The 10,822-nt window shown below is 50.8% G+C and overlaps 1 protein-coding gene across 2 annotated transcripts; it reads left to right on the top strand.

Annotated features, from left to right (window-relative positions):
* The first annotated feature begins 3,598 nt into the window (after positions 1-3,598).
* On the top strand, positions 3,599-10,081 carry KDELR3 (KDEL endoplasmic reticulum protein retention receptor 3). Of its 2 annotated transcripts, none has more exons than XM_064702407.1 (5): positions 3,599-4,095; positions 5,043-5,143; positions 5,624-5,782; positions 6,112-6,364; positions 9,272-10,081. In XM_064702407.1, exons 1-5 carry the CDS (start codon positions 4,005-4,007, stop codon positions 9,310-9,312), a joined length of 645 nt encoding a protein of 214 aa, XP_064558477.1. In that variant the 5' UTR covers positions 3,599-4,004; the 3' UTR covers positions 9,313-10,081. The 2 variants fall into 2 exon arrangements, with proteins under 2 accessions (XP_064558477.1, XP_064558478.1); XM_064702408.1 differs by lacking the exon at positions 9,272-10,081 and adding an exon at positions 6,802-6,871 and having other exon boundaries at positions 3,861-4,095.
* Positions 10,082-10,822: the final 741 nt, after the last annotated feature.

The raw sequence follows: 10,822 nt of genomic DNA, 5'->3' as shown, positions 1-10,822 counted from the left end.
CCTTTTGCTCCTCATTGCCGGCTGCCCCCAAGGCCTCACCACATTTCCCTCTGCCCTTGTGACAGGAGGATGGATAGCTGCACCTTGTGCATGGTGTGGCAGCTTGGCACTGCCAAGAGATGAGACTGGTGGCACCTCCAGAGCCAGCGAGAGGGGCGTGGGGACGCCGCACTGCGGACGTCACGGGCCCCTTGGTGTCCTTGTGCCCCCCAAGTTCTGTGGCCTGACCGCCCCATGGCCGCCGGCCCCAGCAGCGGGGTGGCTCACACTCGCCGCCCCCGCCCGTCTCCACCAGCACCGTCTTTAATAAGAAGTGTGGAATATTTTAGCACCTATGTAAAAGCCACCACAGACGGTGGTGGCAGCCGTTGCCAGGGAGACGCTCCCAAAAATAGCCCCACTCCGCCAACCTTTCCCAGTGCCGCTGGGGGGACTGAGGGATGGAGGGATGGAGGGGTGGGACGAGGGATGGATAAAGGCATGGATGAAAGGAGGGAAAGAGTCATAGAGATGGACAGAGGAATCTTTGGAGGGATGAATGGAGAGGAGGAGTGAAGGGTGGTTGAAAAGATGGAGGGAAGAATGGAGAGACAGAGAGAGAGAGGGAGACAGGGATGGCTGGAGATGGATGGAGAGGTGGGTGCAGCGGAAAGCAAGAGCTCCTGGGAAGGGGAGCAAACGCTGCCTGCCCCTTCTCCTGCCTGGGCATGAAGAGAAGAGCTGCCTCTACGCCAGCAGGACCTACTTGGACACCATTGGTCCTGCACTGCTGTGATACCAGCTAAGCCAGCACAAACCCTCAAGCCTCTCTGCGCTGAGCAGGTCTGGCTTTGGGAGTTTAAACCAGAGAACAAAGTTTTGGGCTCCTTGGCACCTGCCATGCTCCCTGTGTGATCTTCTACCAACCATCCCATCTCTGTCCCCAGTGTTCCAGAACTGCCCAGCCAACCTGACCTGCTCATGGGGGCAGAGATGGTGAGACATGAAGGTGACCCATGGTGCTCAACCCCGCCATGTTCCCCAGCCCCTCTGGGAATGCAGAATCATTTGCCTCTCTTAGACAAATCCCTGAGGCTGCCCACTCTCCCAGGAGTCTGGATGCAGCCTCAGATACATCCTGCAGTAGAAATGGAAGGAGACACCTGGAGCATCACCAGGGGCAAAACCAGAGAATCCTTCCTGATAAGAAGGAAACAAATGTTTTAGTTTCCTTAGATTTAGATAAGGAAATGCCCTTTGTCCCTCTTCTCATCCCATAGCCATCTGACAGGCAGAGGTGGAGAAGGACCTGGAAGAAGCTGCTGCTGCCTGGCCCAGGGGCTCTGCAGGAGGAGCCTTCCAGACCAGCTGAGGCAGAGAGGGAAACCCCAAAAATAGAACTGAAGGAGGAGGGGTGGGGGGGGGGAAGAAAAATAAACCCAACAACCCCAAAATCTCATTTTTAATATCAAATCCCAGCTCACTTGCCTCCTTGTCACCCTGGCGACATTCCTTGTGGTCACCATGGAAACGGGAGGCATGGAGAGAGCATCACCATGCGGGGTGGTGGCAGCACCCGGCATTATTTTGGGAGGCAGGGAGACACCCAGCGCAAGGCGCTTTGCCTGGTGGCAGGGCGGGAGGAGGCAAGGTTTATTTTTACTTGGTCCTGCTCCATGTGCCAATTTTTTCTTCTCTGAGAGCCTGGGTGTCCCTTGCCCTGCAGCAGCTTTCCTGTGGCCCTCATGAGCCACACAGGGATGGTGTTCCATGGGGACAGCCCAGCCCTACCACACTGTTCCAGCTGGGTGAGCTCCATCGGGCTGCTCCCATGAAGTGCCTCTAATGGTCACCTCAGCTGGTGGCTCCTGGTGCCAGAGCAGGAGATAATGCTGGGATCTGGGCCCATCAGCTCTTCTTGGGAAGGTGCAAGATGAGGAGAACAAACCTTTGCCACCCCTCTGCAGGCATTTTTTCCCTTGGCTGGGACAAGAAGCTGCAAAGAGGAGTGCAGGGACAAGATAAAGGCGAGGACTCTCTGGCATTGCACACCAGGGGATTGGAAGGGGATCTCTTGGAAGAGAGGACCCCAAATCTGTTCCTGCCCCCCATCCCTGCTCCAGGAATGGAGCCCACCTGCAAAAGGGCCTGCAGAGCCACCAGGATTGGGGCTTGGCTTCCACCAGCACCCCCACGGCCTTGTGAAGCCCTGATGAAATGCCAGGCTGCTCCACTCTGATGTCTGGAAACCCAGTTCAGGCAGTCCCTGCCCTTTGCCAGGCGTCTCCTTTGCCCTAGCCCACCCTTGTCTCACTACAGTAATCCCTGCCTCAGTGCCCTGGCTGGGAGCAGGCAGGGCTTGTCTCCAGTTTCGTGGGGCTGAGCAGGTGTTTTCCTGGCCTGTGAATCCATCTGGAAAAGCCCTGTGATGCAGGTGCTGGATTGTCAGAGAGGGAAAACACAACCGCCAACCTAATGGGCAGGGAGGAAATGTATGCAAATATATTCAGAAAGGGAGCGGTGATGCTAATAGGCTTGTTAATTCTCTCGGAATTCACCAGGAATAATATTTTTACACTTTGGTTGTTAAGGATGTTACTCCAAGCAAGCCCATAAGGACAGAGAGAGATGTGTAAGGGATGGCCACCTGTCGTGGCTGGGGACAGGGAGGGCACCAGCCAGAGCCAGCTTTGGGACAGGAGCAGGCAGGACCACACAATCCAAGAGAAACCAAATCAGACCCACAGCCATGATCACACCCACAGATGTGATTTGCTCAGGGGCAAGGAGACAAATTACAACTTCTATTAGGTTGTTCTAAAGCAACTTTAAATTAGTGATTAGCTATTGACTATCCAATTGTTGGATCTTGATGCAGAAGTCTCCCTGCTGCTGCCATGAGATCTCCCTGCGGAGCTGCTGCTCTGAGGACAGGGTTCATCCAAAATAAGCTGGTCACCCACCTTAATATATTTTCAAATGTACTAAAACTTTTTACAGTCACTGCTGAGCTCCTTTCTGTGAAATCTATAAAACCTGCAGCAACCACGTGCTTCTTTCACCCAACACATTCCCCACATTATTTGTAACCCTCTTGAAGGAATCCAGGATTAATATTTTCAGTGAAGTTTCTTTCAAACCAGCCCTTGGGAGGATCTTTTCTGTGCTCAGGGATCCACACTGCTCCAGACAGGGCACCTGAAGGAAGGGGTGCTGGTGGGACAGACACCAGGAATGGCTGTCCATGAGCAGCTGTGGAAGAGCAGTTATCAATGGCCGGATAATTCAAATATCTCTCCACTTCTTTGGCTGCAGGAGCCAAGGCAGAGCATTGGTGAGAAGGTGCTGCCAGTGGGATGGGGCCGGGAAGGGCAGGGAGCAGAAGGCAGCCGATGGAAGCAGGACAGAGGTTACTGCGCCCGTGCCGAATATCCCTGGAAAGCCTGGCCCTCCTCTGGCCGGAGGGTGTGTCCTCAAGGCCAGAGGATGGGAATCCTGCTCCCTCTGCCTTTTCCCCTTTAACCACACTTCCGTGTGTAACTTGAGACAAGCAGGGGAAGAAAAAAGAGGAAGGAAAAAAAGAGAAAGGGAAAAGTAGCGCGGTTATTCCCGCCTCTGCCTCCTCCTCTCTCCCCTCCCCGGCCAGCCAGGAGCCACGTCACCGTCACCCAGCGCTGCTTCGGGGCTGCTCTGCCCGGAGAGCGCTCCGGGACACAAACTCCAACTTCAGCCCAAGGCGCAGAGAGGAAGGCCCTGCGCTGGGAGAGCCAGAATCCACCCCGGTGCAAAAGTAAACAAGAGAGACATCCAGCCTGGCAGGGGAAAGGCATCTGCAGCCACGGGGCAGGGAAGACTGAACTTTGTGCTACGAGAGGAAGGGCTCCGTGCTCAGGGAAAAAGGAAAGTTGAGCCGAAGGAAATCTTTCATTCAGTCGACGCTCGGCGGAGAAAAACTTCCCACCCTCGCCCTCCCTGCCTGCAGAAAGAGCCCCACTCCCTCCACGCCAGAGGAGTCCCCCGGCACCATGAACATCTTCCGCATCCTGGGGGATGTCTCCCACTTGTTGGCCATCATTATTCTCCTGCTGAAGATTGTGAAGTCCAAGTCCTGCGCTGGTGAGTGCTCCCACGTCCCAGGGAAGGAGGGTGGCCCTTCTCGGAGGGCAGTTCGGTGAAGGGTACAACAAAATGGGAGCTGGGAAGGCCAGTGATAGCCCATAGGAACTGGGCACTCCCCCGTGGGCTCTGAGGGAAGTCATCCTCTTTCTCTGGGAGGTCTCCCGGCCAGGAGAGGGCTGTGCTGGAAGGATATGATGTGGCAAAGGCGCACAGCCTCAGGCAGGTGCTGCTCTCAGGACAGTGAGGCAAAGGAGAGGGCGGCAAGGCTGGAGGGAGGTGGAAAAGGACAGCAAGATGTTGTGGCAGCACCAACGCCAACAACCTGGAGAGGAAGCTGCTTTAGGTCGGAGGTTCTGCTAGCGGTGGGCAGGCGCCAGAGGCTGCCCCATCCCAGGGCGAGGAAATCAGGACAGCAGCTTCCTGCAGGAGAGTTTTGCTCATAGCTCACTTCTCATGAGATTTTGGGGCTGGGCTGCTGGGGCTGTGGCCATTATCACAGGTACAGGAGTGGGTGGGCCCCACTGCATCTCTCTGCCAGCAGTGGCCAAGTTCCATCCGTGCCCCGGGGCTGGTCCTGCAGCTCCTCCGTCGTGTGGCAGATGTCCCGTCACACAGTCCCCTGCTGAGGTGGGCAGGCAAAGGGGGAAGGGAGGCAAGAGAAAGGCCTTTTGACAACAGCAAGCACTGGACTGGCCGAAGCGGTGAATGTGCCCACTGAGCACCAGCTCCTACAGGCAGCACAGGGGCATCAGCAGGAGCCTGCCCTGTTGCTTGGGAGACTCTGGCCACTCTGGGGTAGAGCTACCTCAGCACCCACACACCAGCCCTGGCTCACAAAACAACACACACATCAATGCTTCCAAAGGAGCCCTAAGGGGAAGCCACCACCCCACAGACCCTTCCCTTCATCTGCTTTACTTTCCCTTCATCTCCCTGCCATGCAGGAATCTCTGGGAAGAGCCAGATACTTTTTGCCCTCGTCTTCACAACCCGCTATCTGGATCTGTTCACGAATTTCATCTCTGTCTATAACACCGTGATGAAGGTAAGGAGAGGGCAATGCAGCAGGAGAGGCTCCCCTCAGCTCGCTGTGGTTTCCCGGGGAGGTGAGGGTACACTGTCGCTGAGTTTTTCAGCCAGGAAGGGTGGATAAGGATGCTTCTTTTGGTGCCACTGCCCATTGACCAAAAAAACCCCTTGCCATAGTCAGTGAGTGAGCTGAGCCATATTTAGTACCACTAAAACCAGAACAAGATGCCATGAACCCAGCCTGGGTGTCCTTGTACAGCAGGAGCACTAACATAAAGCTGCCACCGAGCCAACCTCTTCACAGAGTGCCCCATGAGATTCCCATGGTGTGGCAAGCTTTACCTGGCCACTGGAATATCTCCAGCAGAAGTCAATCCAAAAGGCAACACAGCCAAAGCATTCACCACTATCTTGATATCTGGGAAAGTCAGCCTCTCTTTAAGCACAGAAAGTGCAATTGCAGGTAAGGTCTTGCCATCTCCCTTCTCTCCCACAGGTCATTTTTTTGATTTGTGCCTATGTCACCGTGTATATGATCTACGTGAAATTCCGAAAAACGTTTGACAGCGAGAACGACTCCTTCCGCCTCGAGTTCCTGCTGGTCCCTGTCACAGGCCTGTCATTTCTGGAGAACCACAGCTTCACCCCCTTGGAGGTAAGGAAAAGCTGAGGCAGGAAAAGGGAAAGGAAGCAGCAGCAGCCTTACACCAGGCAGCAGAGTGAGCAGCATGTTGAATAGCCAAGATTTTTAACAGCAGAAGCAGGCAGGAAAGGCAAAGTTGGCAGGCCTTGAAGACAGTACCATCTATAGAGCAGCTCAGCGCTGTCTCCTCTCACTCCCAGCACAGCGAGCTCATTTTCCCCAATTTCAGCAGCACTACTCATCCCCCTCACACATCAGTGATTTGCCAAATGAAAAGCTTCAGGTCTTAACACATACTAACCAGCACTGACTCCCCACTGCCTTCATTTTGCACCTCACAGATACTCTGGACCTTCTCCATCTACCTGGAGTCCGTGGCTATCCTTCCTCAGCTCTTCATGATCAGCAAGACAGGGGAAGCAGAGACCATCACGACACACTACCTTTTCTTCCTGGGCCTCTACCGTGCCCTCTACATTGCCAACTGGGTCTGGCGCTACCACACAGAGAATTTCTACGACCAGATCGCTGTTGTCTCCGGGGTGGTACAAACCATCTTCTACTGCGACTTCTTCTATCTCTATGTCACCAAAGGTAGGTTGCTGTAACACTGAACTGTTCATTCATTCTTGCAGTATAGGGTGGAGCTGCAGCTTGCCATGTGTTAATCCTTACAGGACTTTATTTTTTGCTGGGTTTGTGGTGCATATTGTGCCCCTCAAGTCCAGTTTAGAAAACGTATCTATTGACAGAGAGTGGGCACCGCTGCTCGCAAGGCTCTGGATGTGTGTGCAAAACACAGCAAGAATTAAACCAGAGTTAAGCCTGGTTTAACCTCCCCTCAGAAGTTAACAACTGAAGTACATTCAATTCTACATATATTTTGAAAGATTATGAATCATGCAAAAAAAAAAAAAAACAAAACCAAAAAAAACTTTGAGGGGGAAAAAATAGCTGCAGGCAGACAATGTACCTGAGAAAGCAACTGCAGACATACGGAGATACTGTTAAACCTTCTTTTCCTTTGATAGAGAAGATCAAGTTCTTGATTGTGAAGAATTGATCCTGTAGGAAGATGGGCACCTGCACAGACAAGACACTCCTCTTTTCCAAAATCAGATGCCCCTTCCATTTCAGTGCCATGCTTTGGTAAATGGCCACCAGAGCTTAAAAGTGCACCAAGGGCATAAATCCCGATAGAACATGCTGTGGTTTGCAAGGCTGAAGGACACTTAAAACACCTTTCTGTTGAGCAGGATGGAATTAGATTAAATTAGCCAAGGGGATAACTGTTTTCCTCCTTCTTCACTTTCCCCAACATACTTCCCCAACACACACTTTTCCCCAAAAGCAGTAATGGCAGCTCTCGTTTGAAGTTTCAAGGGGTGGATATTTGGTAGCCTCATGCAATACACCTGCTGATAGAAAGGTGACAGGAGCACTGAGCAGGTGGCTGGCCTTGGCAGATTAAGACTTCCTTCTGTCATTAAATATTTTTGTAGCCAGAAAAATACCTTCTAAAACTGCCATCAAGGTGCTCCACGTCAATTCCTTTTTTTTTCTTTTCTAAACGAATTCCCATTTTAGCTCCACTCAATTCATGTGTCCTGTATTTTGTGAGAAATCCATACCCTTTGTAGCTGTGATGGTGGAACAAAAGGGGGAAAAAACACAACTGCTGGCTTCCAGTCTCACACTGCTAGTGGCAGAACTGCAAAATTTAGATGATACAGGAGGCAGAAGAAAAAACATTTGTAAATGGGACATCACAGCAGGAAAAGAATTGCTTTTTTTCTCTTTTCTTTTACACAAATGGTCTGGATCATGGGAGTGAAACGGTATCTGAAGACATGCAAATACTTTGCAATCATTTATGAGAGCCAGCAATATTTTAGTAGGTTGCATCTCTTACATTCTTTCAAAAAACCAAACTTTTCAAAACATTTCTAACACTGAAGAGCTCAGAAAAAAGGGCAGCAATGATGAAAAAAGAAAGCAAAAATATGTTATATAAAGAAATGGATTTAGTAAGACTTCTGAGCCTATACCAAAGCACTGCAAAGGGATTTTTATAGAAAGCTACTTCTTTTTATCTTGTTTTCAAAACTAGATGAGCTCCCTTCTGTTTAACATAAGGACATGAAAGACATCCTGAGGAGACTTTTAGCTCCCTAAAGAGCTTGTATTTCACAGAATGGCCAAGGGTGTGGGCAGTCAGGGTGGAGGGGGGAAAATCACCTAATCCATGCCCCTGCTCACATTTTTCAGGGTCTTGTCCAGTAAGAGTTTGACTATCTCCAGGGTGAAGCTTCTCTGGGCAATCTGTGCCACTGTCTGGCCACCCTCACTATAAAATACTATTTTCAGATGTTTAAGTGGAATTTCCCATTGTCCATTGCTCAGTCACTAGGCACCACTCACAGTCTGGGCCTGTGTCCATTCCTCCCATCCAACACCTGAGCACACGGGTAAGGTGCCCCTCAGCCTTCTCAACGCTGAACAGTCTCAGCTCACAGCCTGTGCTCCTACATCAAGATGCTCTTGGGGCCCTTCTTGACTCCCCATCTCTTGTCCTGAGCCCAGAGCTGAGCCCACTACTCCAGCTGTGGTCTCCCAAGGCTCAGTGGAGAGGAAGAACTCCCTGCTCACGCTGCTGGCAGTGCAGCTCCAGAGGCTCTTTGCTTCACCACGAGGGCACACTGATGGCTTGTATTCAACTTGGTGTCCACCAGCACACCAAGGCCTTTTCTGGCAAGCTGCTTTCCAGCTGGGCAGCCCCCAGCACAAACTGGTGCCTGGGGTTGTTCCACCCCAGGGCAGGAGGTGCACTGGCTTTGCTGACCTTCACAAGGCCTCCAGCTCTGCACCTTGGCACGGATCCTCCAGCCTCACCCAGTCCATCAGGCCCTCCCTTGTGGTGCATCCTCAGCACATCACAGCCCTGCCCTTTGGCACCCAACAGACACAGCTCCAGAGCCCACCCCAGTACCACGCTGTGCCAGGCACAGCCACTCTGCACCTCTGACCACTGCACACCCAGGACAGTCCCCAATGCAGCCACCCCATCTAAGCCCAGGGGTCTCTGGCATTGCCCAGAGGCATCCCTGCCATCCCAACGTTCAGCTCAGACGGGCTGGGAGGGGCTCAGCAGGGATCGGACCACAGACCGATTGATTCAGGCCACGCTCTGTATCAAAAGGAAAGGAAAGCACTAGGAATAGCACATCATCAAGAAAAATGTTTAAGATGGTCCACCCATGAGAACAAGTAACCATGCAAGTCAAACAAGAACCTTTTCCTTTAGCACAAAGGAGGATAAATAGGTTGTGCTTTTCCCTCTTAGCAGCATTTCATAGTGGTTCTCTCCCACTGGCAGTCTGCAAACCTGGCACCCCACTATCTGGCACTCTAAATTGCAAGTCAGAAAACATAAAATTGTGGAAGAAATAAAACAGTTGAATTTCATTAAATTTACTCATTACCTTGTCTTTCTCTTTGCAGTCCTAAAAGGAAAGAAGCTAAGCCTTCCCATGCCTGTTTGAAGACATCCCACAGGCAGCACAAGAAATTCCAAAGACGAAGCTGTTTAAGATCACAGCTTTCCTTCTCTGGCCCTTTTTGACTAATGGATGGCTCAGCAGAGTTTCAACCCAGTGCCAGGAAGACAGGGCTTGGAATGCTTTTCATCCATCAGACTCTTCCCCTCCATTGTTTAATTTCTTCTCACTTGAATTTGGTGCTAGTGCTGGCCAATACTGGCCAATACTGAAGTAGTGCAATTTCTTCTCTCCCAGCTCTTCCCGGCACCTACTCAAAACGCACCTCCACCCTGACCCTGAGGCAGCACAAGGGAAAATGTCACTCCCACTAGTCCTTCAGCAAGTGCCCACGGTAAAGGGAACACGTAACACACTTTATTCACGTGTGCTAACTTAACTGACCCGTTTCACAGGTTGCCATGTCTGACAGAGCAGATGCTACAAACTGTTACTTTAACTCTGTATGAACTAGTACCCTCTTGAAAATTAATTCTGCCTGACCCTCTCTCTATTCAGGCCCTGTAACATTTAAGAAAAACACATTGCCTTTGAATAACAGGAATCTTCTAATTCCACAAGTATTCAAACATCCTCCCTACTCACTTATTTTCAGTTTCCTTATGTTCTACCAACAGGGACAATTTCAATTACAGTTCAGGCGGTTGCCAAGAAGTGTTTCCACCTCCTTGAATTTGACTTCTAGGAATTGGGAAGAGCAGGGGCAAAGACAGCTTTACATTCCAAAAATAAAGACAAAGTTCACAATTTATTGACAACAGTGTTTTTATTTATACCTACAAAAGAAAACAAGATGGTATCAAAAGGACAATTTACCAACTAAGAATAGTAACATAGCTCTTAGTATCCTGTGCCTCAACACCACAGATCTATGAATCTCTCAATTCAAGTCTTCATTAATACAACAGGAATGTGTTCAGAGACCAGCAGGTGTGTGAAACAAGATGCTGATCCCACACAAAGCTAGTAACTCTTCCATTGTTCAGAGAAATCCAAACAGTAAATTGCTTCAGGAAGTGGGAGGGGAGGAGACACCCAGCTCAGATTATCTGACACCCCCACAAACTTTTTACAGATTGAAAACAATGCAAACAACACTAGAGGCTAATGCTTTATCAACAAGGGCCCTCCAGCTGGTACATGGAGCAGAGCAGAGAGCACCAGGTGGGACAGGGGCAGCACATGCCACAGTGCATTCAGCGGTCTGGTTGACACTCTGGACTTCAGCTGACCTCAATGGCAACAAAGCACTGCAAGACTTGGCATTGATGTTTACACATGCACAAGTCACCCCCAAAAAGTGAAAGCTGAAACGGACTACAAGGCAGCTTTGGTGGCCCAGAGACCCTTTTTCAAGCCAGTCAGTGAGATGTCCTACTCCTACACCCCTCAAATGCATTTCTGCATTCTACTCCAAAAAAAAGCTCTACATTTGCTTGCGAGGGAGGCCAAAGACCTATCAGTCAGTGCCTGGATAAACAAAATATTTCTGGCT

The sequence above is a fragment of the Zonotrichia leucophrys genome, chromosome 1A (assembly GCF_028769735.1).
Source record: "Zonotrichia leucophrys gambelii isolate GWCS_2022_RI chromosome 1A, RI_Zleu_2.0, whole genome shotgun sequence".
Lineage (NCBI taxonomy): Eukaryota > Metazoa > Chordata > Aves > Passeriformes > Passerellidae > Zonotrichia > Zonotrichia leucophrys.
Note: the sequence above shows the minus strand (reverse complement) of the source record. Positions and strands in the feature narration are given on the sequence as shown.

Excerpts from the sequence above, each read along its gene's own strand:
- KDELR3 (XM_064702407.1), top strand. The coding sequence starts at position 4,005 with ATGAACATCTTCCGCATCCTGGGGGATGTCTCCCACTTGTTGGCCATC. Across the intron at positions 5,144-5,623 it reads TCTATAACACCGTGATGAAG|GTCATTTTTTTGATTTGTGC; the intron begins GTAAGGAGAGGG and ends TCTCTCCCACAG. Across the intron at positions 5,783-6,111 it reads ACAGCTTCACCCCCTTGGAG|ATACTCTGGACCTTCTCCAT; the intron begins GTAAGGAAAAGC and ends TGCACCTCACAG.